Source organism: Macrosteles quadrilineatus, unplaced genomic scaffold, assembly GCF_028750875.1.
Source record: "Macrosteles quadrilineatus isolate MER2022 unplaced genomic scaffold, UCM_ALF_1.0 Scaffold_8__2_contigs__length_117827958, whole genome shotgun sequence".
Lineage (NCBI taxonomy): Eukaryota > Metazoa > Arthropoda > Insecta > Hemiptera > Cicadellidae > Macrosteles > Macrosteles quadrilineatus.
The window spans coordinates 91,716,253-91,742,141 of NW_026542601.1; the positions used below are offsets into that span (position 1 = coordinate 91,716,253).

The following is a 25,889-nucleotide window of genomic DNA, read 5'->3' on the forward strand; positions in this document are numbered from 1 at the left end:
GTCAACATTTTCTCACATTACAATGGCAGTTAAACACACGCACGGTAACTTACTTTCTCAAACTGTGTATGACTTTCCAAAATATTTTGTTAAAATATGTAAGAGTTTTGGGCAAACATACGGAGATTGGTTTACCTTGTGAAATCCAGCTGTCGACAGGAGACTGAGAAGAGAAAAATAGTCAACCTCTAAGAACCAGAGTAGCCCCTTTTCTCATGTTAATAGAGACGAGAAGAGAGCGATGCGAGTAGACATTTAGTTGCAAGATGAAGGAGTAATCAAGACAAACATTGACATATTAAATGTTATATTAGTTGACAAGGAAGTTGACAATATTATTAACTTGAATCTTCATCATCTTTCTTCAAACTGCCAAACACCTCAGAAGGAATAGTTTGTTTTTCCACAGGGACATCATCTGAAAAATGAATGTCAAAAGGGTTGTCAATATTTTTTCCAAACAATTTAAAAACTTATCATTTTATATCAGTTTGTTTTGTTCTTATACTTCTTTGATTTTTTACTTGTCAGTAAATGTATTAAATATAATAGTTGACTCAAATACAGGTGGCACTGGAGAGAAGAAGAAACATTATGATTCAGTTTTATTTAGCCATTGACAGTGATAAGGCAGTGCTGGCCAGTCTGTACAGTTTTAATCAGTTTTATCAATTTTTATTCCATTTTTATTATTTTATCAACATGACTAGTTTTAATTATTGTGAATGTGACAGTCTCTAATCTATATCGACGTACCACAATTTATCATTACATACATTGATGATGTGGCTGCACACAAAATGACCTGATGAGGTTCTGAGGAACAAAATTAGTTGTTATACCAACATCTGTGGTTAGATAAGGTAGGCTAATCATTTTATTTTATCAATTGTTATTTTGATTGTGTCTTAAAAAAAATGTATTATCTTTGACTAGGGATAGAACTCTGTATTACATACCTATGAAGAGTTGTTGCCAGTTTTATAATAAAAACTAACATAGTAGAATTGAGCCATAGATAGTGTGCTTATCTAAATAACTGATTTCTGCCAAACAGAATAGGAACTCATATTGTAAACTACAGAAACTTATATGTCACTATCGAAGCAACCAAAATTAGAAAAAAGTAGAATATTATAGTGTAGCACTCTCTGAGTGGCACATTCAGTTTTCAAATAATTGGCTACAACTAGTCCAGATATGTGGGATATCTACAAGTCAATACGAATACACATTCTTTGTACAGTAGCACACCTCATATCCGACGCCTCAGGATATCCAACCTAGTGTCGGACCGTCTAGTTGTGTCCTGTCTAAGGTGATAACGCTGAGCACGTTCGGATACCCGAAAGGCCAATGGGGATGTTGCCGCGGTCTCGGTAGACAATTACGGCCGGTTTCGCTGAGACTGCAAGACATGTTCCGTTGATGGTTGTTGCCGCGGTCGTAATAGACGATTATACCGATGTCGCTGAGACTATAAGATGTGCTCACAGGTGTTGCCGTGGTCGTGGGAGACGATAACCGAAGTCGTGGAGACTGCAGGCTATGCTCCTCCTGATATCCGAAACTTTTGAGGTTCCAACCTTGGCCCGGTCCTGTTGTGGTCGGATATGAAGGGTTCTACTATCTACTATGATCAATTGAACCAGAGTTACCTTCTTCCTCAGACGAATCGTTGACGTCGTGGTCATCCTCATCAATGTTGATCTCGTCAGGGTTGAGGACTCTAGTGGTGTCCGTCCCATCACGATCCTGGCCCTGCGTCTCTCCCCGTACAAAGAGAATGTTCCCACCCTTCACTTGTGCTGTAACACACGATAATAACACGTGTAAAATATCATGTATATCGCTTAAAATACTAAAATATGCTGTAAATCCTTAAAAGGATAACAGTAAGATCCTCAAAGATGTTTTGATAATGTTATTCCTTCAATCAATCAAATATTCTTTATTAAGAAAGTTATGCCTTATGCTTTTACAGTTTTGTATTGTAATCAATAAGAATTATAACGAGTCATTGCAAATAAGTTTAAACTAAACCTGAGTTTTTACAGAAATTTATTATGTAGTAAATAATGTCTATCAAATTAATTATTATCTTTCTTAGTGATTCATCGCAAACCAAATCACACACGCGAACAAAATCCACTAGCTAAGAAACATGTCATGACTACTATTGAAAAAAAAAACACAACACAGTAGAACTCTAAATTCCGAGCTCCAACTATCTGAATAGATGATTGTTTGAATCGTTTACAGAACAAAATTTAAAAACTCAATTTCACTGAAATAAGATGCAAAAAATATAAAATCGTCTTCGTCTTCTGTGATCACCACAAAATCCTGAACATCTCCTCGGTCCTGTTCCTGTAGACATCATCATTGTCTCCTACATCCAAGAAAATGTGATCATCCTCCTCCTCCAGCAAAAGTGTGAATTTCTTGATTGTGAAATCTATGCAGATTCGCTCTGCTATTGGGATAGTAAAAGCTTTGATTTTTTACTTGGTGATCAAACATTAACACTTAAAGTGCCGTTGACATGTTTGAACATGAAAATTGCATTTATTTCAATGTTAAGCAATGGCGGGAATTCCTGTCATCAGCACCCAACGTGTTAAAGCTTTTAGGCTAGGCTAGGCACAAAAATTTCTAAAATGCAATTTATAGTCTTTATGTTCTGTAAAAATCATCTATATCAACCCAATGGGATACGGTACCAATTGTTTTGGAAGATCGAAATTCTGCTGTTAAAATATTTATATCATATTACGTAGTTTTTATCTGACTTGTGTGAGAATAAACTGACTGCGAGTACATTTACCTGTCCTGTCCTCAGCGGCCATCTCAGCAGCCTTAGCCTCCAGCATACGCATTCCATCTTTGGCACCAGGGGCCAGGTCTGCCACTGTGCCAGATACATTGCTGGCAGCCGACAACATTTGTGCTGACATCATGTTCACCTGCAAACAGATCATTCATTAGTAATGTAGCTTATTAAATAGTCTTGGTGAAAGGGGCCAGGTCTGCCACTGTGCCAGACACATTGCTGGCAGCCGACAACATTTGTGCTGACATCATGTTCACCTGCAAACAGATAATTTATTAGACATGTAGCCTAATGAATAGTCTTGACGCCACGGGGATGGTCTGCCACTATGCCAAAAACATTGCTGGCAGCCGACATTATCTACAGGGACATCATGTTCACCTGCAAAAAGATTATTTAAAAGTAATTTAGATTTTCTGACTGCACATAATGCCTGTCTTTTAATAAGGTCACCAGTGCGATTAAAGTGGATCTTTTCAAGAGGAGGGCTGCCACTATTCAAATTAGCCCTATACAAAAAAGTACCATCACAAAGATCTAACAAAGGACTATAATTTTTTCCTACAGTTACCTAACAATGTACATGTTCTCTCACTGATTTGAGAAAGCAAAGTGGCCAATTCGCTCATCAGTGAGACAATGTTAACATTGTCTCACTCTAATTACTTTGTCTCACTCCAGATTTGCAACGTGAAGGCACGAAATAGTGAGCGCGTAACATGCAGGCAACGTCGTATGCGCGCGAAATACGTTGGCAGCACTGGCTGTAAATCAGCTGGTCAGCTGTTGTACTGTTGTATTTGTCACTTCACATTAAATGTTATGTTAAAAGTTCACTTCAGTGTAAAACTAGGTTATGTTTCTTCACAAATTTATTTGTTTTATGATAACTGTAGGAAAAGTATAATGTGCAACTCGAGTTCAAAGTACAATTGCCTAACTCGAGAAACCATTCGTCACTCGCCTGCGGCTCGTGAGTAAGGATTTCTCTCGAGTGAGTCAATTGCTCACTTTTCTCACTAGTTGCACAAATAACTATTGTTTTATGGTAACTGTAAGAAAAGTATAATGTGCAACTCGAGTTCAAAGTACAATTGCCTCACTCGAGAAACCATTCCTCACTCGCCTGAATTTCTCTCGAGTGAGTCAATTGCTCACTTTTCTCACTAGTTGCACAAATAACTATTTACTCATTTCAACGTGACAAATCCAATGACCTATGCACAACTATGCTAGTATATTATGTTTAGTATATTTAGCCATCCCATTACTAGCATGATAAACTTACCTGAGTATTGTATGTAGCCTGTACACTGCGTTTTATCCTGAGCATCTCTCTCATCGTGTCTTCATTCCCGTGACGAACCTCAAACTCTTTCCACGTCTGCCAGAAATCAGCTGTCACCTGTAGTGACAAAGTATGAGTAGATAGTGTGTGAATTAACTGTCCTCAGCAGCCATCTCAGCATTAAATTATTATCAATCGGGTTGTAGAAATCTTCTGTAGAGCATATTTGTGTTTTCAATATTTTGGACTTTGGGTGGGTTTGTGTATACCTGTTGTTAAGATCAGATACCAGATCCCAAAACGTTGTTTGTTAATATCTGTTTTTTTACGGATTGTGATGGAAAATATTCCAAATAAACTCAAAATAACAATATTCACCATCACAAAAAATGAACTTTGTCTACAGTGTGGTATTTTGTTCACAGAAATTAGTTTGGAAGACAGTTGATTCCTCAATGTTTTCCTTTGCACACTATTTTTACTATTTATTACTCGCTACTCTACTCTCCTCACTCCAGACAACTGAACCAAAAAAATTAGGCTCAGTTTGTTTTAGCGTATGAAATACCTAAATAAATTTGTACATGTAAAAATGTTAAAAACAAACATAATAAATCATGTTCCAGTTTAGCAACAAATTAATTATAATAATTTATAAATTAATAACTATGATTAACAGTATGTAAATGAAGAGTACTTTTGATTAACAAATTTAAAGTTGTTTATCTTAGCGCCTCAATAATGCTGCTTCACAAAACATCCTAACCTTAATGTTGTAAGTATGCAAAAAAATGTCACATTCCAAGAGCTGTAATGCATTTATTTTAATTCGATAACATCTCTTAATTTGTGAAACATTTTTCGCTTGTTGATAAAGCATCACCTATCTCACGATTTGCACAGATAACTATTAAACAGACGAATGGTCCATAGTGATTCTCTCACCCTGGGGTCACACACTTGGCTGCAGTGTGCGTAAATGGCTCTGGCTCTGTCTATCTCTCCTAACTTTGTCTCCATCTCAGCAAACCTGAGACACATCTCTCTGCAGTTCTCTTCTTGCAGCACCTCAATGGCCTTCTCATAGATCTGCCTCGTCCTAGGCACTCCGTAGATGTCCGCTGCCTTCTTGATGTAGATGTTGAATAGCTGTTAAAACATCGATAGAGTTACTAGAGAAGTAATTTGCTTTTGCAACAGGGCACATAGTGAGACTATTCAACTGTACAATAAATAAACAGCCATTGACTAATAATAAAAACAGCCATAAACAATTACAAACCCTTTTCATTTTCATGGTGTAGTATCCACTGGATCACTAAGTTGAATTTAAATTATTTTAAGTTACCTTGTGACTCTTCCGGCGTCCCCACGCATGTCTCTTGTGGTAACTCTGGCTAGTTTTTCAGTATTAAAATTCAAAGTCAAAATATTTTTATTTCCAAAGATATTTTACGAAACTAAATGAAATGTAAACCATTCCATAGCCTACATATTAAATAAAATACAATCTGTCCTTTGGACGATAAATTACATACATATATACATGATAAAATGCTTGCACTTAGATACACAATGATAATTTAAAATCTTAGTCTTGCATAATATCTTGCATTTGCCTCTCCACATAGTCTACAGATCTTTGCGTGGAACATATCCAGCAAAACAAGGGGTGAGCCGGTACAGTACGAAAGTGAAATGTACTGATGAAATTTTTGCGGCAGGGACCAGTATCCGAACCCACGACATCGCTGCCTTGAGCCCGAAGTATGTGACGCTACCGACTGAGCCACAGACTCACCTAAAAACTTACATAATGGCTACAACTTACGCACGCAGGAGTTAAAAGTCTGATTAAAAAATATTATATTAGTTTATCGTGTTCTACAATGGTAACAACAAATATTTACCAAACCCGATAGGTAACCTGGTGTTTTTGTCACATTTGATAATGGACTCCAGAAGTCTGAAACTATAATAGTGTACAAAGGGTACCACAATGGGTCACTCAACTAAGCAAGGTAACTCAAAACATTCACCTTTTCATGTGTGTAATTCAGTGTATAAAAATACTCAACTGTACTATCGTACTAAGTTTTTAAATTATCTTTGTTACATGCACCTGTGTAAAATTAACTTTAACAAAATTTTAATTGTGCTAAAATATGCAGAATATTACATTTGTAGGAGATTTTACCTCAAACTGTTCTTCAGGTAGTACAGCCGCAGTGGCTCTCTCGTAAACTGCCATTGCATGCCGGGCCAAGCCATGGTCCTCTTCCAGCTTGGCATACAGTAGGTACAGGGCTAAAACATAAGAACACATTCATGTGACGAATGAAGATGATAATGTCTAAGCCTTTTAGTATTCAGTAAAAATATTTCTTCCTAGAGGTCTGTTGTGTACACTGCAACTTTGGTGTGTCTTTGTGTTCGGCAAAGAGTGAGAAACAGAACTTTATAAAATAATTTAATATACATATACATTCGAGTCTCGATTGTCTGACCTAAACCAGTAGTTTTTGGACATTTTCCAAGCTTGCTAAGCTTGGAAAATGTCCAAAAACGCAGAAAATTAATGAAAAACCTTTGTAGCCATGTTAAAAAAATTTACAAGTTGACAAATCTATTCAAGGCTTTAGGTTCTCTGTTTCCTTACATTAAAAGCAATATCTCTTTAAACACGTTTCCTGGGGAGCGAGCTGGCGTAGTGGCAAGAGTGTGGGACTTCAGTCCCTGAGGTCCCGGGGTCGATCCCCGCCAAGTCACCAATGGATTTTATATAAGTGATAATGCCGCAACCTCTAGGTCTAGCCTGAAGTAATGTGAAAAACAATCCCAGGCCTGTGCCTAGCGTCCAAGGAAAAAAAACTACCGCAATAGTACTAAATGTTTCATTCATATAGACCAGCAATGCATATATGCGAAGGCCGGTTTCTTGTGTTTAATATTTGTGTATTTTGACGACGACATCATGTTTAAATAATTTTGTGTTAGACGACAAGGCTTCAAAATGAAACGTCAGTTCTGAAACTAATCGCCTGAGACTATACTAGGATTGACGACGTAAGGTACGTAAACCTATTTTATATTAAATTTTGCTAGCTTACCTTTGGCAAACTTAGCCGGACAGTTTTCTAGACATTGCTCAAATAAATCTCGAGCCCTCTCAAGCTTCGTGCCTTCGTACCTCTTGAGAAATTTTGTCAGATAAGTGTTCCAAATGTCGTACACATTGGGCCATTTGAATAGAGCTATGCCTTTCTCATAAGCCTGTGAAATAAAAAAATATATTTAAAATTTCAGTGACTTGGTTGTATCAGTATCCCATTGATTTGTTTTCAATAATCTTCAAGAAAAGTTGTAAACTAAGACATTTATTTAAGTATTTATATCCTTATATAATAATAGGTCTTCAGCCTTAAAAATTATAATAATAGATCTTGTGTACAGAATCTTTTTAAATAAAAATCATAACATCACAATGAGACCTTCATGTGATTTTGGCAAAAACTATTGATCAGCATTTTTTTTTACTCTTCAGTCACAATTTCACTGTGTGGAGTCAAATCACCCAGAAGATGACAATCTGTATCAAGGTCAAAATGCTGGACTGGACAGGTAGTGATAATTTCTTGTGACAAAATCTTACAATACATAAGCTTGAAAGCTTGTGCATGAAGAGTATTTTTTATATTTTTGCTACAATCGGGGAAAAAACTTAAGAATGTTATACAAAAGTTAATTATTTTATTTTAACATGAATTTAAGAATTATACTTTGGATTTGTCAAACAAATTATAAACTTGGAAAATGTGCAAAACCAACTAAAAATAATTATTTACTTGGAGTACTCCTGGGTTCCATCTCCATCCTTAAGTGGTATTATATTACCAGGGATTAATTAATTACAACACCATTAGTTACTGTTAACATCCACAGACGGGAGTGGAATGGAGATTATGTAAAATCACATGAGCTCATAGCAGACTAAGGAAAGGATCCACGGTCCACCAAGCACACCGATCTTTCTTACTTACTCTAAAAGCTTCTTCAAAGTAGTTGTGTTCTTCAAGGAAGAGTCCGTAGTTGATAATAATCTGTGGTGTTGCAATCTTTAAGTCAATGATTCTATCATACACGGATTTGCAGGACTGAAAAATGAAAACAAATATTTATATCATTAACAACATACAAACCAGTCTATACTATATTCTAAGAAAACTCATGTTAAATTAACAACAGGTTGGTTTTTTTTAAGGAAAGGATTTAGGCCAGGGTTTTGGATTGTAGAATAAAGGGGTAGCAGCTAGCTTAACTCAGAAGAAGTACAGGTAGGTCGTAGAGCACACAGAAGACATTGTTCCCTGGGGGATTTTGTTAAGTGTAGGCCCAGAAAAAAAGAGTTTTGTAAAATTACAAACCAATAAAAAAAACCTTGATAGCACAATGTCATCTAATAACCTTACAGAAACAGTAGAAAAATCTAATTGCATCTAGTTATACTTTTGGCATTTCACTTGTAGTTTTTCTTACCCTATCATTGTTGCACAGTTTATAACACAAAAATAACTGATACATTTGAAAATACAGACACCGTCTGCAAATGGTGCATTGGTGAGTTAGTGGCTCAGTTGGTAGCACCACAGACTTTGGGCTGAAGACAGCAATGTCATGGTTTCAGATTCTGGAACCTACCACAACTTTTTATCAGAGTTTACTCCTTGCTTTGCTGGATAGTGGATACGTTACACACATGGGTCCCTAGCCTATCTGGACAGGTAAATGCAAGGTTAAACAAATGTTAACAATGGAAAATTCATATTGATGTGATACCAGGAGATTCTGGAATCAGTAATGAATCCAATAAAAAGCGTTGAGACTCAGAATCAGTGCATCTAAATTAAAATGGTTTATCTGCAAAATTCACAGCTCGATCCAGGTTTTATCACAGTTGCATACCTTGAATGTGCCAAAGCTTTCCTCTAAGTCGGCGTACATGGACCACAGTTTGAGTGACTTGTACACTCTCATCTGAACAGTTTCTGTCTCGTCGTGATATGCCACCTTGCGCGCTGGCATCACTGTGGCTCTCTGCATCAAACGTAGTGCTCCGTCATAGTTCCTGACAAACAACATAACAGTAAGTTTTTGGTCGTGGCCAACACGTTACTGTAACAATACCAAGGTAACAGGATCCAACAGGAACACTGAAAACCCCTGTTCATTCAGCTACAAATTCCAACAGTGATTAACATTTATTTATTTGACTGTATCATACGTTCAAAAAAATCCCAACTTAATCAAACAAATTTCTTATGTTCATTATACAAGGAATAAGAGCGTTGCTACCATAGATTTTTTCAGACTGTCTAAAACTCTTAAAAGCCATATGGTAATCTTTCTAAAAATATACAACAAGCTAATACATTTAATACGAAAATATCCTGAAAATACTTATAAAACTAAACTCTACAGATGGCTTTTGAACAACCCATTCTATTCTGTAAATGAATTTTTTGAAATGTCTGGTATTAATTTTTAAGTAGAGTTAGCGAATTGACCAAAGTACTGTTGGACTTTGTTGGTTATGCGGTTTAACCACTTCCATTATTTTCAATGCCACGAATTTGTCTTAAGAATAAGATTACCTATTCAATTGTAATATTTAAAATATGTATTTTAAAATGTCTCATTTTATGTAGTTAGCTATATTGTATCTTACTGTATTTATTAACTGACTATGCTATAAACCTTAGCAGTTGTATGACTTTGTCACCAATTTGTGAAAATTCTAAGGACAATAAACACATTTCATTTTCATTTCATTTCATTGGACGGTTTTTCCTTACAAAAAATAATGAAAATGCCAAAGACGTGGATATAAACTTAAGGAAAATTATTTACTCATGTACTTACTCGTGTCTGATCTCCATCTCGGCCCACTCGCACCACACAGACGCAAGGTCGTCTACCTTGACGTAAGGCACCAACGTCGCCTTCTCCAACACTACCCTGGCGTCTTCTATCTGTCCAGCCGCCTCGTAGAACTTGGCAAATGACACCCACAGAGTGTGCGGCTTACCCACGGCTAGTTTGGGGTCAACAGTTTGTACGGCTTCTGTGTACGTATTTATTATCTGGAAGCAAATTCTTACTCTAAGCTTCTTTTTATTACAAAATAATTATTTACTTGGAGTACTCCAGGGTTCCATCCTTGGTACTACTCTTTTTCTATTCTGCCTGAAACTAGATGGAAACAAACTCCACCCATTGCCCTTCAAAGTGGTGAGTGGAAAAAACAATAGAATCTTATTCTAAACAGTAGAATTGTAATAGGGTAATTTTTAAAATACATAAATGATCTACTAGTATATTATAGGTTTTAACCTTTAATAAATGTTGTTAGGCTACAAATTATCAAAATAAAATTATTTTACACAATTATGTACATTTAAGTATTGAAATTTACATTAAAAGTCTGTTCTTATTGATTATACTCACGTCATGTGGCTTCCCTTCGTACAGTTTGACTCTCTTGAGCCATTCATGAACGTTGTGTGGATTTTGTCTCAGAAGGACAGAATTGAGCAGCAACAGCCGTCGCTCAATCAGGTGTTCGAACCTTGCCAGCCGAATCTCTACCTCCACGTCATCTGTAAATTCCACCATTACGTGAGTTCAGTCATGTATATGTCTCTAGGTGCCAGGTAGTCGTAATGACTAGACAATTGTTGGAAGCCAACACACCAAGGTCAGCATGCTTTAAAGTGAAGACAGTTGAAGAGTGACTATTGAATAGATAAGACGATGGCTTTGTTACTAAGAAAGCTCAGCTACTTCTTAAGCCAGGGCCAGGACCCATCGATCAAAGGAAGCTGGGTGCAGCCTTCAAATGGCTTTTATTTCTAAGGTTTAAACTGGCAACGTAAAGCGGCACTAACTACTTTCTTAGTTATGTTCTCACCTTCTTCAGTTGGATTGGTTTTGGAAGACATTTCCTCCATGACTTTACTCAGACTCAACTCTTCAAACTGAGCGTAAGCATCAAACACTTGTGTGAAATCTCTCACTGTCGTTACTGTCTGGATGGCTTCTTCATAGATGTCTCTTGCCTGAAAACAAACCATTATATTAATGAATTTTGTAAAATACAACTGAATGTATACAATGTATATTTTACTGTAAAGGATTAACGTGTTGAGATTTCAAACTTATTGGTATTTTGGATGCAATTAAGAATATTCAGATAGAAAAAAATATCTGTATTAATGTTGCAGTCTGTCTAAAATAGGGTTTCCAATGAGCTACTGTTGGAGCCATAGGAGCTAGATAAATCTGACACCAGAGCCAGTTGTGGTCGTTTAAGTTTCCAGAGGGAGAGAATGCATAGATCGTGGTGTGACCGACAAAGAGATTGCCGAATGGATGGGAGACCTCTTTGAATTGCATCTTTAAGATTATTAAGGGCCCTGATAGCCTTAAATATGCCAATCCATAAGAAAGCTTACTCAACTCGAATCACTAGCTATCTCGATGCAAATTAATGGAACAATCACTGTCGGCTCTGCTGCGCAAATGTGTCCTGTCTGCAAGCACTTTATGCCACTTCCCATTTAAACAAGTTTATCCTACACATTCTTCGACTAGTAACTGATTTTGATTGAGGATTACCCCCTTTCCACAGAAACTTAATCACAGTTAACACAATTCATATTACGGAAGTGTCGCTGCTGAAGTATAGAGGTGCAGACCAGCTAGAATAGTAGTGATGGGAGTAAAGAACAGAGTGCTAGTGTCAAATGTAAACTAGCTTGCATGACCAAGACTGGAGCTCGATGAATACCTCAATTTACAGACAATCCTCATAAATACTCTATGATATTTACCGATGGCGGTGTATTACAATTTTTCTTACCCTCTCAAAAAGTCCACTCCTCACATAATAGTCAGCCAATGAGTTCCACAGGTGGCCGAGTTGGTCTGTGTACCTTCTTAACCCTCCTCGGATTATAGCATCTACGTTCAGTGATCTGCAATATATAATAATATAAATAAAAAGGTTATTTTAAAGGAAAGCTAAGGGGCTGGTTGGAAATTATTTTTAAGAAAGGAAGAATTAAGCTAGCTTACCTAAGAAAATCAAGAGTTCAGGCGCTACTAAGCCTCTTCTTGGCAGGTGTCTACTTAACCAGGAACTGTGGTGTAACAGTCACACCTGTAGTCATTAGTCACATCTCGTTTCATACTGTTTTAATGTAAATTATTTACTTTCATGTTATAATAAGTTGAAACGTTGAAAGCTAAGATAATGATGTGTTTGTAATTTAACTAGTATGATTTTTTTCAGACTAGAGAAAAAAGGTGATAATCCTATTTTGACATTTTTCTTACTTACCTCACTTTATCAGGGTTCTTGGATATCAGCTCACACAACTCATTCCACAACTGGTGGTTTGATTTTCCATGTTTCGACACAAAATCTTCCTTGTTGACGATGTATGCTAGTTTTACAGCTGCTTCATCTAACCTCTCAATAGAGGTCAAATATTCTATATAATCCTCGGTATCTTCTGGACACAGCTGGAAAGTGATCAATGTTTTAGTTTTAAAGGAAATCACTTATGTAAAACAAGTTGACGAGTGTTGTTCGGTGCACTACTTTATTCATTATTGCAATTGCTTAATTTTGCTATCTGCTAAACCTCTCATAAAATTCTAGGCTGAATTTGTTTACCAAATCAAATAGTTACAGTAATTTAACAAGATGGAAAATCTGTGTTTATTGACTTCTTGATACCTAATCATTTTGCACATGTTTTTGGTATGCCTATATAAAAAAAAAGAATTATGTCAAACAGCACTATAATATTTACACGATAGTCTACCTATTACATTAAAGATAATACATCAAAAAGCATACAAAAAAGCCTTACAAAATATTGGCCAAGCACACAAAGGGTTAACTGTTTAGGCCTACTATTTATTTAGTTCTGATCTAGATGGTTGGCGATCCGTACGATTGAAATTCTACTGTACTTCTACCAATAGTCAAGCTTCTAACTATTCACCTTGAGGTACCGCCGGAAGACTCGGACGGCAGTTTCTGGAATGTCGTGTCTCTTGAGGAACGCAAGGTAGAGCGGCCAGATACGATGGTGCTGAGTGATCGGCAGCGCTCGTAACGCTCGGTCAAACACCTGCCTCGTACGAGTGATGAGACACTGGTCCACCAGAAACTGACAGTAGTCCAGCCAGATCCTCGGCATCTAAGCCAACGGAAACAATATGTGATAGTGTTTATAGGCCTATTGTTCTATGTGATAGTAATATTGAATATGTAAAAATACAAATTATTTTAGCGTTTCCTAGTAAAACTACAGGATTCAGTGGTAAAACCAATAGAATATTAAACTATATTGTGCTTCTTTTTTACAGCTAACAAACAATCTAAACCTTTAGTGAATATTTTTTTTACTGAATGTAGAGTTAAATCCCTCCCATAAAGTCTTTGTAATAAATATTTGCGTTAGCAACTCACCTTGTGCATGAAAACAAGTGATCTTTCAAAAGCATTGTTGACATCTTCGTAAGATGGGTCTGTAATGCAACGTCCTTTCACTTGTCTTCTTCTGAGTTTCAAATAATTGTACCAAAGTTTGTAGCTAGAAACAAAAATGAAGTTAAGTTATGTTTGGCTTCAGTATCTTAGGTTTTACAGACTTATACTTTCAAAGTGAACCCTAATAAGCCTAGTCTATAGGCTACTGCAGTTTCATTACCAAGGGGAGCTTCTTCAGGCCCTTAAGGACATCAAATTACGTTCCAGGAGAAGTTGTCAAAGTTTAAATCCATCAAAGTTACATTTACACAAAGACAAACAAAACAAATAAACATTACAAAAACTCAGTACCGGTTTTTTTAATTTGATGAAATTTGATGTATTTCAAAGCCTGAAGAAGTGTCTCTTGGGAATGAAACAGCAGTAGCCTATATACTATTAGGGATCACTTTGACAATAAAAGGTATTTACTATACCTACATGTTGTGATCTGGAGGCTAACAGCATGAAAAATACAAACACTTTGCGGGAATTTTTATTTTAAAACTCTTCAAGTACCCAGGCCAAATGAACATTACTTGGATTTGTTCTGGATATATTAAATCAGTTGAATATTATGAAAAAAAACACAAGAGGTTGTACAAGCAACTTAATAATGTTAAAGATCCTTCAGATTACTTTAACTTACTGATACTATGCTATACAATGTTTCAATAAATTTAAAAATCAATAAGGCTTAGGCCTAAAGGAAGGGAAAACATTTCAAACATAATTAGGCCTAAGGTAATTTTAGCTAACTTCAATTTATTTAGGCAAATTTATTTATTTCATCCTAGACTATTAACATTTGGACAAAAACACTTTTTACCTCCCTTTAGCAGAAAAGCAAATGACTTATACTTGATGAATCTACTTAAATGTTATTTAAATGGGGGATAAATATGTCATGCTTAAGAAAATATTTTTGTGAAAATCCAATCAGACAAATAGAAATTCGCTTTGTCTGCAGATTGGCTGCGGAGGGTGTATTTTTAGCATAATGGGTCTGCACACACAGCTTTCACCAAACACTGAATTTTTGGCAAATAACAAACTATTTTTAGCCAATTTAAATTCATCGTCCTAATTCTGGATATTGATTTACATTAATAGAAAGTATTTAGTCACCTAGTTTATGTCATGTTAAACTACATGTTTTGTGGTAACTTCCACATCGGCTTTATACTCTTTTATAATTCGTCATAAAATTTCTAACTAAACACATAACAAACTTTGAAAAAGACACATTTAATCATTTAAAGACTGTAGGTACTTTATTTCTATCACGGTGAGAGTAAGCATTTTGACGGGCTAGCAGAGACTGGTAACAAACACTTTCTATTCAATTTGATATTTGCTGATTTCCTAATAAAGGTGTGTCCACACATTCGTCACTTTCTGAGCAGTCCATTTATTACAATGATGTGTGGAAAAGAACTAAAACGCAGGAAATGACGAGCACTAAGGTTCGCAAAATGACGAGTAGACGAACACCGATCGACACTTGTCATGATTGGACAAGTAGCTATTCGGTGTATGACGAATGCCACATGTGAGTTCATGCCTTTAAAATATGGTAGACCTAGGCCTACTGTAAACATGACATACTATGCCTTACCTGCCAGGTAATTCCTTGAGTGCTCTCTCGTAAATAATGTTAACTGCATTTTTGGGAGCATCTTTTTTATGCTCTATGTATCGTAACCAATGTTTTACTGAAAAAGGATTTCGTAATATCTCTTCTTCATATGGCAAATCCTCTTCATTCTAAAACAACATCTAAATTAACATCTTTGACCAATTAACACACAAACTACTAAGGAGGTATCACCAAATAAATTGTCTTGGGAGGGAATTTAGTCTGAAATCCTAAAGCCGTGTTTACACATGGCCAGTGATGCAGGTAGGTTAAAACCTGCCTCAGGTTACTTAAAATACACTTAAGCAAAGCCAGGTAACCTGTTTACCTACTTGCCTCAAGTAATCGCGGCTTAGTACTTATTGTTATTAAAATTAAAAGAGTTATCCAATGAGTCTACGTCTTGTTTACTTTAATAACTTAGTTTTTTTAACATTATTAGTTGTTTAATTTCCCACTCTCAAATCAATCTGGAAATAGCAATTTATTAGAAATCGGAATTTAAAACAACACATGTTGAACATGTTAGCTTTGCATCAAATAATAAACGGTATCAGCATTCTGACACATACTTTCTCCCATAAGTTGTCCAACAACCTTTATTATGTGTAAGTGGTGTAAAGATACGGAAATGGGATTTGTACAATTTTGTTCAGAATTTAAAGGACTATAACATACAAAATTATTATCAAAATTGTTCGGGCCATTTTTGGGAAAATCCGATTTTTCTGTTATTTTATGGGGGTTTTATGGGAAAATGACATAATTTACAATAACTTTTGAACCGTAATTTTTACAGAAATGGGATTTGTACCATTTTGTTTAGAATATAAAGGACTATAACATACAAAATTTTTATCAAAATCGTTCGAGTCATTTCTGGGAAAATCCTATTTTTCAGTTATTTTATGGGGTTTTATGGAAAAATTCCCATAAAAAATACAAATTTCTAAAAAATTAAAAAACTATCAAAATTGTAACGACCATAACCTACTATGTTAAATCAAAACAGGATTTTTTATCTAAAATCCTATTTTTTGTTATTTTATGGGGTTTTAATGGGAAAATAACATATTTGACCATAACTTTTGAACCGTAATTTTTACAGAAATGGGATTTGTACCATTTTATTCAAAATTTAAAGGGATACAACATACTAAATTTTTATCAAAATCGTTCGGGCCATTTTTGAGAAAATCCAATTTTTCCGGTTTTTTATGGGTTTTTATGGGAAAATCCCCATTAAAAATCAAAATTTCTAAAAAATGAAAAAAACTCCTGGAGATACCATGGATTAGGACCTACATACCAAATTTCATCGAAATCGGACCACAGGTGTAGTCCCTAGCTCTGTACACATCCAGACACACAGACACACACACACACACACACACACACACACACACACACACACACACACACAGACATCACTTTGAAAACCACTTTTTTGGGTCCAGGGGGACCCAAAACGAATATATCCACTCAAAACTCAAACTCGAAAATTTTGACGAAAACAATACTTTCTCCATATACTATGGTATAGGGGGAGAAAGTAAAAACAGAAGATGCTTAAAAAGTTATAGATGATTTTGTGTATAATTATTTTTTTCCTAAGTAGTTACAGTTAAAAATTTAAGAAACAATTAATTTTATAATTCCATTGCAGTTATCATATTAACGGTAGGCCTATTGAAAACTGTGTTGATTTTCGAAAAGAACAATGTTTGATCACGTAAAAAAGCAAAATCATAGGCTTTAGTTTGTTTATATCGAATAGTTTGTGGTTTTAGTTTTATTTTTTATTTTTCATTAAATATTATTTGTTTTTGGTAGTAGGCCCTATATCTCGTTTGCTACCGATCACCACATATTTGTGATGTGCAGTCATTGCCACGGCCCGAGGTATACATTTTAATATTACACATAGACTGGGTGTCACTTGGTTAATAGTAGGTTACACGCAGATCACGGGCCAGTGATGCAGCAAAGTAAAAATCAGTTTTGCTAACTAACATATGATGTCACTAATCATCATATCCACAGACCAAGTGATGCACATGTGCAACAGACATCCCTGTAGACCACTGCAGAGAATTCAGGGCCTTCAAATAGACCGTTACAAAGATATAAGCTTTATAATAACATCGGACACCGACGAAATATACGATGTCAGTCTGTTTTATTGTAACAAGCTGTCACATATATGTGATGGCAGTCTATGGGTAGAAACCAGCCGTGGCATATGTGTGTTGCTAGTACATATGCCACATATGAATGAAAAAATTTAGTACTATTGCAGTAGCAAACGTGATAAATTGTTTTTATAGATTAAATATCAATTGCATTTTCTTGGTACTTTCCTGTTGTTATTATTAAGGGGGGACATTATTATCATTGATTTTTTTTATATATAAGCTATCAAATTTAATTTTTTTGATCTGATATTATTACTTAACGAATTGAAACATATAAGCTGACAACTACGATAAATAAATATTGTGCAGTATTAACAAACAATAAAAAATTATATTGAAATAAGTAAAACTGTTCTAAACTAACCTAACCTAAGTTAACCAACCAAACTTGCTATAACATTTCAAAATTCCGTTTGATATTCCCCACATGTTCTGCTATCAAACGAAACGGAATTTTGAAATGGTAGCCTTTTGAGGTTTGGTTAGTTATGTTAGGTTAGCCTACAGCAAGTTTGGTTTGTTATGTTAGGTTAGTTTAGAATACTTTCATTTCTTAATCCAATATATAGGTACCGGTACCGGCTATTATTTTTGCCTTAACCAGATTAGGCCTAGTTCTTAATCCTATTCTCTAATACAAGCTATAACTCGTCGGTTATTGAACCAAGTATAACCATAGATAAAACATACTCCCTTAGGTATAACTTAGACATATTCGCTATGTGTGTCTGTCTGATTGGTGTGAACCTGGCAATAACTCCAGCCATAAGTAGTGCGCGCGCCCGAAAAATCTATTGCTGGCCGATTTGCGGCGAAATACGGCCGCGTAACATAATACCGATGATGTCACCAGATAGAGGACAATTTAACGGACACGACAGTATCAATATCATGTACCTGGCGGATAAGAAAGAGGGGGTAAAGTCAGCAATAAGTAGTGGGCTTGCCCGAAAAAATCTATTGCCGGCCGTTTTGCGGCAAAATACGACCGCGTAACATGAAACCGATAATGTCACCAGATAGAGGACACTTTAACGGACACGACAGTATCAATATCATGTACCTGGCGGATAAGAAAAAGGGGGTAAAATCAGCAATAAGTAGTGCGCGCGCCCTCAAAAATCTATTAATGACCGATTTGCGGCAAAATACGGCCGCGTAACATAATACCGATGATATCACCAGATAGAGGACACTTTGACGGACACGACAGTATCAATATCATGTACCTGGCGGATAAGAAAGAGGGGGTAAAGTCAGCAATAAGTAGAGCGCGCGCCCTCAAAAATCTATTGCTGGCCGATTTGCGGCAAAATACGGCCGCGTAACATAATACCGATGATGTCACCAGATAGAGGACACTTTAACGGACACGACAGTATCAATATCATGTACCTGGCGGATAAGGAAGGGGGGGGGGGTAAAGTCAGCAATAAGTAGAGCGCGCGCCCGAAAAATCTATTGCTGGCCGATTTGCGGCAAAATACGACCGCGTAACATGAAACCGATAATGTCACCAGATAGAGGACACTTTAACGGACACGACAGTATCAATATCATGTACCTGGCGGATAAGAAAGAGGGGGTAAAATCAGCAATAAGTAGTGCGCGCGCCCTCAAAAATCTATTAATGACCGATTTGCGGCAAAATACGGCCGCGTAACATAATACCGATGATATCACCAGATAGAGGACACTTTGACGGACACGACAGTATCAATATCATGTACCTGGCGGATAAGAAAGAGGGGGTAAAGTCAGCAATAAGTAGAGCGCGCGCCCTCAAAAATCTATTGCTGGCCGATTTGCGGCAAAATACGGGCGCGTAACATAATACCGATGATGTCACCAGATAGAGGACACTTTAACGGACACGACAGTATCAATATCATGTACCTGGCGGATAAGAAAGAGGGGGTAAAGTCAGCAATAAGTAATAAGTAAGTAAGCAATAAGTATTACCTATGTTCCGGTTCCCCCATTATTGTTTTCGAAACACCATGGTTTATTTGACAAAAATAAATTAAAGCAAAACAAAGAAATAGCCATCTTAGCTTCAAGGTCAAGCTATCCGCTTGCACTGACAATCATCTCATCTGCTCTTTACACAACTGATGTCTGCTGTGCACTTACTTGCTATCTCACAACAGTTTGTGATTGGGTGATTAGTAACCATGGCAACTTGTTGAATTTGTGGATGAAGAGAAACCAAAGAAAGAATAGAAGAACAAAGAAGAAAGAATAAGCGGAGTTTTACGTCATCCATTTTGTTATCTTTATCCTATTTTACGACTGTCGTTATTATCTTTAAGACTAAGTACTATGATTTTATGCTGTTTTATGAGTTGTCTAATGTTTTTATCGACATTCTTATGTTCTGAAACAACATGTAGTAGTAGCCTATTCTGACTACGGTAGCAGTAGCTTGCAGTACTAGACTTTCTATTGTTTTGTTCTTTACGTGATTTATTGCTGTACGTACAGTGTTGTGTAATTTTTGTTTTGCTTGAGTAGGCGTGATTTTAAACGTTACAGTTTTTATTACTGAACCAAGGTTATTGACTTAACATATCACGAATGCGCAATACTATTATTTGTATTTTGATTATGTAAAATGCACTACATTCGGTTAGTCCGGCCGTTTTGTAGTTCGGCCAGTGGTCCGGTCCTAAGGTGGCCGAACTAGAGGGAGTCTACTGTAATGCCATTTACACTAATACAATCAGTTAAGATTATATAAGCTCCAATACTGACTTAAACTATACAACAAACAACATTTCATCAGCAATTGCATCAATACAATCAATCAACAATAACAGCTATAAAACTATGACATACAATAACAATAACAATGCAGAATGACCATGAATAACCATAACAATGCATAAAGAATATTAATAACAATCACAATTATAATAATATGTATATCTGAACCATTTAGCGTAGTATGTCTGAGTTTTAACTGTAATCTGATGATAGTAGTGTAGTTCCTCAAGTCTAAGGTGTAAACTGTATTTGGATGTATAAGTGTAATAATTGGGAGTGAATTAATTAATCGTGTAGAATTTTGTGTTGAAGGGAGGCTAGACTGTCGCTGTAGAGGTCAACTAGAGTTGAGAATTCGTTTTTTATGTTAATAAATTGATCATTCAAAGCCGTGACAACTGACAACTTACGACTAGACTGGTTGACGATCCTTTTGTATCACCAACTTTTACCATAAAGTATTAGGCCTATAATCCTATTATGCGCAGCCACTCAAGTCGCGCAGATTTTTTCGGGCGCGCGCACTACTTATTGCTGACTTTATCCCCCCTTTCTTATCCGCCAGGTACACGATATTGATACTGTCGTGTCCTTTAAAGTGTCCTCTATCTGGTGACATCATCGGTATTATGTTACGCGGCCGTATTTTGCCGCAAATCGGTCATTAATAGATTTTTGAGGGCGCGCGCACTACTTATTGCTGATTTTACCCCCTCTTTCTTATCCGCCAGGTACATGATATTGAAACTGTCGTGTCCGTTAAAGTGTCCTCTATCTGGTGACATTATCGGTTTCATGTTACGCGGTCGTATTTTGCCGCAAAACGGGCGGCAATAGATTTTTTCGGGCAAGCCCACTACTTATTGCTGACTTTACCCCCTCTTTCTTATCCGCCAGGTACATGATATTGATACTGTCGTGTCCGTTAAAGTGTCCTCTATCTGGTGACATCATCGGTATTATATTACGCGGCCGTATTTTGCCGCAAATCGGTCTTTAATAGATTTTTGAGGGCGCGCGCACTACTTATTGCTGATTTTACCCCCTCTTTCTTATCCGCCAGGTACATGATGTTGATACTGTCGTGTCCGTTAAAGTGTCCTCTATCTGGTGACATCATCGGTATTATGATACGCGGCCGTATTTTGCCGCAAATCGGCCAGCAATAGATTTTTGAGGGCGCGCGCTCTACTTATTGCTGACTTTACCCCCTCTTTCTTATCCGCCAGGTACATGATATTGATACTGTCGTGTCCGTTAATGTGTCCTCTATCTGGTGACATCATCGGTATTATGTTACGCGGCCGTATTTTGCCGCAAATCGGCCAGCAATAGATTTTTGAGGGCGCGCGCTCTACTTATTGCTGACTTTACCCCCTCTTTCTTATCCGCCAGGTACATGATATTGATACTGTCGTGTCCGTTAAAGTGTCCTCTATCTGGTGACATCATCGGTATTATGTTACGCGGCCGTATTTTGCCGCAAATCGGTCTTTAATAGATTTTTGAGGGCGCGCGCACTACTTATTGCTGATTTTACCCCCTCTTTCTTATCCGCCAGGTACATGATATTGATACTGTCGTGTCCGTTAAAGTGTCCTCTATCTGGTGACATCATCGGTATTATGATACGCGGCCGTATTTTGCCGCAAATCGGCCAGCAATAGATTTTTGAGGGCGCGCGCTCTACTTATTGCTGACTTTACCCCCTCTTTCTTATCCGCCAGGTACATGATATTGATACTGTCGTGTCCGTTAATGTGTCCTCTATCTGGTGACATCATCGGTATTATGTTACGCGGCCGTATTTTGCCGCAAATCGGCCAGCAATAGATTTTTGAGGGCGCGCGCTCTACTTATTGCTGACTTTACCCCCTCTTTCTTATCCGCCAGGTACATGATATTGATACTGTCGTGTCCGTCAAAGTGTCCTCTATCTGGTGATATCATCGGTATTATGTTACGCGGCCGTATTTTGCCGCAAATCGGTCATTAATAGATTTTTGAGGGCGCGCGCTCTACTTATTGCTGATTTTACCCCCTCTTTCTTATCCGCCAGGTACATGATATTGATACTGTCGTGTCCGTTAAAGTGTCCTCTATCTGGTGACATTATCGGTTTCATGTTACGCGGTCGTATTTTGCCGCAAAACGGCCGGCAATAGATTTTTGAGGGCGCGCGCTCTACTTATTGCTGACTTTACCCCCTCTTTCTTATCCGCCAGGTACATGATATTGATACTGTCGTGTCCGTCAAAGTGTCCTCTATCTGGTGACATCATCGGTATTATGTTACGCGGCCGTATTTTGCCGCAAATCGGCCAGCAATAGATTTTTCGGGCGCGCGCTCTACTTATTGCTGACTTTACCCCCTCTTTCTTATCCGCCAGGTACATGATATTGATACTGTCGTGTCCGTTAAAGTGTCCTTTATCTGGTGACATCATCGGTATTATGTTACGCGGCCGTATTTTGCCGCAAATCGGCCAGCAATAGATTTTTCGGGCGCACGCTCTACTTATTGCTGACTTTACCCCCCCTTCCTTATCCGCCAGGTACATGATATTGATACTGTCGTGTCCGTTAAAGTGTCCTCTATCTGGTGACATCATCGGTATTATGTTACGCGGCCGTATTTTGCCGCAAATCGGCCAGCAATAGATTTTTGAGGGCGCGCGCTCTACTTATTGCTGACTTTACCCCCTCTTTCTTATCCGCCAGGTACATGATATTGATACTGTCGTGTCCGTCAAAGTGTCCTCTATCTGGTGATATCATCGGTATTATGTTACGCGGCCGTATTTTGCCGCAAATCGGTCATTAATAGATTTTTGAGGGCGCGCGCACTACTTATTGCTGATTTTACCCCCTCTTTCTTATCCGCCAGGTACATGATATTGATACTGTCGTGTCCGTTAAAGTGTCCTCTATCTGGTGACATTATCGGTTTCATGTTACGCGGTCGTATTTTGCCGCAAAACGGCCGGCAATAGATTTTTTCGGGCAAGCCCACTACTTATTGCTGACTTTACCCCCTCTTTCTTATTCGCCAGGTACATGATATTGATACTGTCGTGTCCGTTAAATTGTCCTCTATCTGGTGACATCATCGGTATTATGTTACGCGGCCGTATTTCGCCGCAAATCGGCCAGCAATAGATTTTTCGGGCGCGCGCACTACTTATGGCTGGAGTTATTGCCAGGTTCACACAAGTGTCTGTCTGTAACTTAAATGAGTTTTAAGATATTAAAACAGATGGAATATGGATCGTAAAGGAAAACAAAAATATCAATAGGCTACTTATATCGAAAAGAAATCATCGACGATAATAATGAATGTTCCCCTTAACAGGAAATTGTCGAGATTTGTTGTCATTAAATCAAATATAATATGCAATAAATCTTGTAAATAGGCTACCTAATTAGTAAAGGAATCAGAAAAACATACGAAAGCAAGCTAAAGCAATAAAACACGCACTAGGCCTATTAAGAGAATACAATAATAACCAATATTATATGCCTTGTTTTGTATCTTTGTAAGTTTAAAATGCACAACCAAAGCCGACAGAAAACGTTTGGCCAAACAATAGCCTAGGCCTAGTAACTAAATGTAACAAAACTTTATATCTACCAAATAAACACCTCTCTAGAAATCAACTTACAAATATGAGATCGACAGTTTTTTTTGTGTACACCGGCATGATTCCGCTCAAATGAAGATCTTTTAGACTTAAAATTGATAATATTATTTACTAGTAGAACTGTACATGTAAGACTTTCGTCATTTCTCACATCAGCAACATGAACATAACCTATTTCGGGAGGTGGGAGTTAGGAGTGGAAGGGTAAACAAACAATAAGCAAGCAGACAATCTTCCCTTTTTTTTCTTAAGCGTGCTACAACTGTTTTATTTCCATGTAGCAGTATAGTGTATTTGATTCTAGCATAAATTTTGTAGATACCTGTATACTAACTTTTATAGATGTATCACTTATCTTAATTTGTGTCTTAATGGATCTTAATGGAATACAAATAATCTACTAATATTTAAAATTGTAAGTCAAAGTAATTTATTCAGCCAGATGAACAAACATTTTGCATTGGCCCAGTCTTGACTAATAAAATTACATTACTTGGACACTTACTTATTTGCATTTATTAAAAAAAAAATGGCATCAAAATACTAATTAATGGAATACAATTAACTGTATATTGTGACCCACAATCCCTTTTGATGTTTAACCAAGGCTACTAGTAAATTCCCGGATGCTGTAGCCAAGACCCCCCTAGAAAACACTAGAATAAGTTGTTCTATTGGGGCCTCGCTGTAGCAGACCTTATCTATCAAGATGGACTTTAGATACTTTCTAAACTTTCCGATGTCCATGTTCCCTGTTCGGCTTTCAATCTGGGAGAGGGAAGTCATAAAAGTGTTGCGTTGAAGAGTGAGTTTTACTGAAAGTAAGTGGTTGAGTGTCCTGCCGTTAGGGTACTATAAAGGATTGGAGTTGTCGCTGAGAGGATAAATGATGGAGAACTATAAGATGACAGGATTTCTTAATGAATGATAAGGTTTCTAAAATTTAAATAATTTTATATTTTGGTGGTCGAAAAGTGTGAAAAAAAACCTGTTCTCTAACTCTTTTAATTACATTGCCAATATTAGAGTTATTTGTATCTACAATCTCTTGAAGATTTTGAACTGATAAGAACATACAGAGTTAAACTAGGGTATAAATATCTGTTCTCCTTTAAAAGCAATTTTTTTTAGAAGAAACTGTATGCTTGTCACATATCCATTGCAAATTCATTTAGACCTATGGCCTATGTGATTTGTGAGTTATTCTTTTAGCTCTTTGATTGTGCATTGTTTTATAATAATATCAATAGACACAGTCTTCCAGAAGGAGACATTTTTTGACATCTCTATAACAGAACTTATTTAGCTTTCTGTTGAATTATTTGAATTATTTTTAATTTGTTTATGTATTTTGTTGCACAGTGTAGGGGAGGGGTGGACCACAATGGAACAAAAATTACGAAACAATTTTTGGTTTTTTACATGTTTGGTTAACAGCTCCAGAAGATAAATGCACTTATAGAACAACCTTTCCTGCACACATTACATATATTTTTAAATTGATGATGAAATGGAAACTGATTTTTATGGACTGTTTAGAAAAACCTTAGTTGGTGTGGACCACAGTGGAACAAAATGAATTAAAATGCAAAAATACAGTACAATAAGTTGTTTATTCACCACAAATAATACACATGTAAAAACTAACATTCTCAAATGCTTCTACTCGTAATTAGTTTACAGTGTGCAAGTCAAAATTCACTTTCTTCCTCTTAACATATTGATCTCTAAACAGCCATTCAAGACTTTGCCTATTGAAAAATTTCCAAAAAATGATATTTTGATGGAAAACCCCATAGTTGGGTTTCAAACTAATAAATTAATAATATTTTTTGCTACAATGAAACACATGCTGTTGGGTCACATTGGAACAGTTCCATTGTGGCCCAGCATCAACTGTTTCATTGTGGCCCAATGGCCCATGTC

General features: G+C 36.8%; 1 protein-coding gene across 1 annotated transcript; it reads right to left on the reverse strand.

Moving 5' to 3' along the window:
• Positions 1–290: 290 nt before the first annotated feature.
• LOC128999734 (pre-mRNA-splicing factor syf1 homolog) lies at positions 291–24,128 on the reverse strand. The gene is made up of 18 exons (XM_054426386.1): positions 23,985–24,128; positions 15,341–15,489; positions 13,663–13,786; positions 13,193–13,390; positions 12,520–12,704; positions 12,040–12,154; positions 11,089–11,236; positions 10,626–10,777; positions 10,041–10,261; positions 9,084–9,246; positions 8,162–8,275; positions 7,232–7,394; positions 6,319–6,428; positions 5,067–5,270; positions 4,122–4,238; positions 2,828–2,966; positions 1,659–1,808; positions 291–418 (listed from the first exon to the last, which is right to left on the reverse strand). The coding sequence occupies exons 1-18, from the start codon at positions 24,021–24,023 to the stop codon at positions 339–341; spliced, it is 2,571 nt and encodes an 856-aa protein (XP_054282361.1). The 5' UTR covers positions 24,024–24,128; the 3' UTR covers positions 291–338.
• Between the last annotated feature and the right edge of the window lie 1,761 nt (positions 24,129–25,889).

Coding starts and splice junctions, on each gene's coding strand:
- LOC128999734 (XM_054426386.1), bottom strand. CDS start 24,023: ATGCCGGTGTACACAAAAAAAACTGTCGATCTCATATTT. Junction 7,395..8,161: donor ACTTTGAAGAAGCTTTTAGA/GTAAGTAAGAAA, acceptor TTTATTTCACAG/GCTTATGAGAAAGGCATAGC. Junction 6,429..7,231: donor TCCGGCTAAGTTTGCCAAAG/GTAAGCTAGCAA, acceptor CTTATGTTTTAG/CCCTGTACCTACTGTATGCC.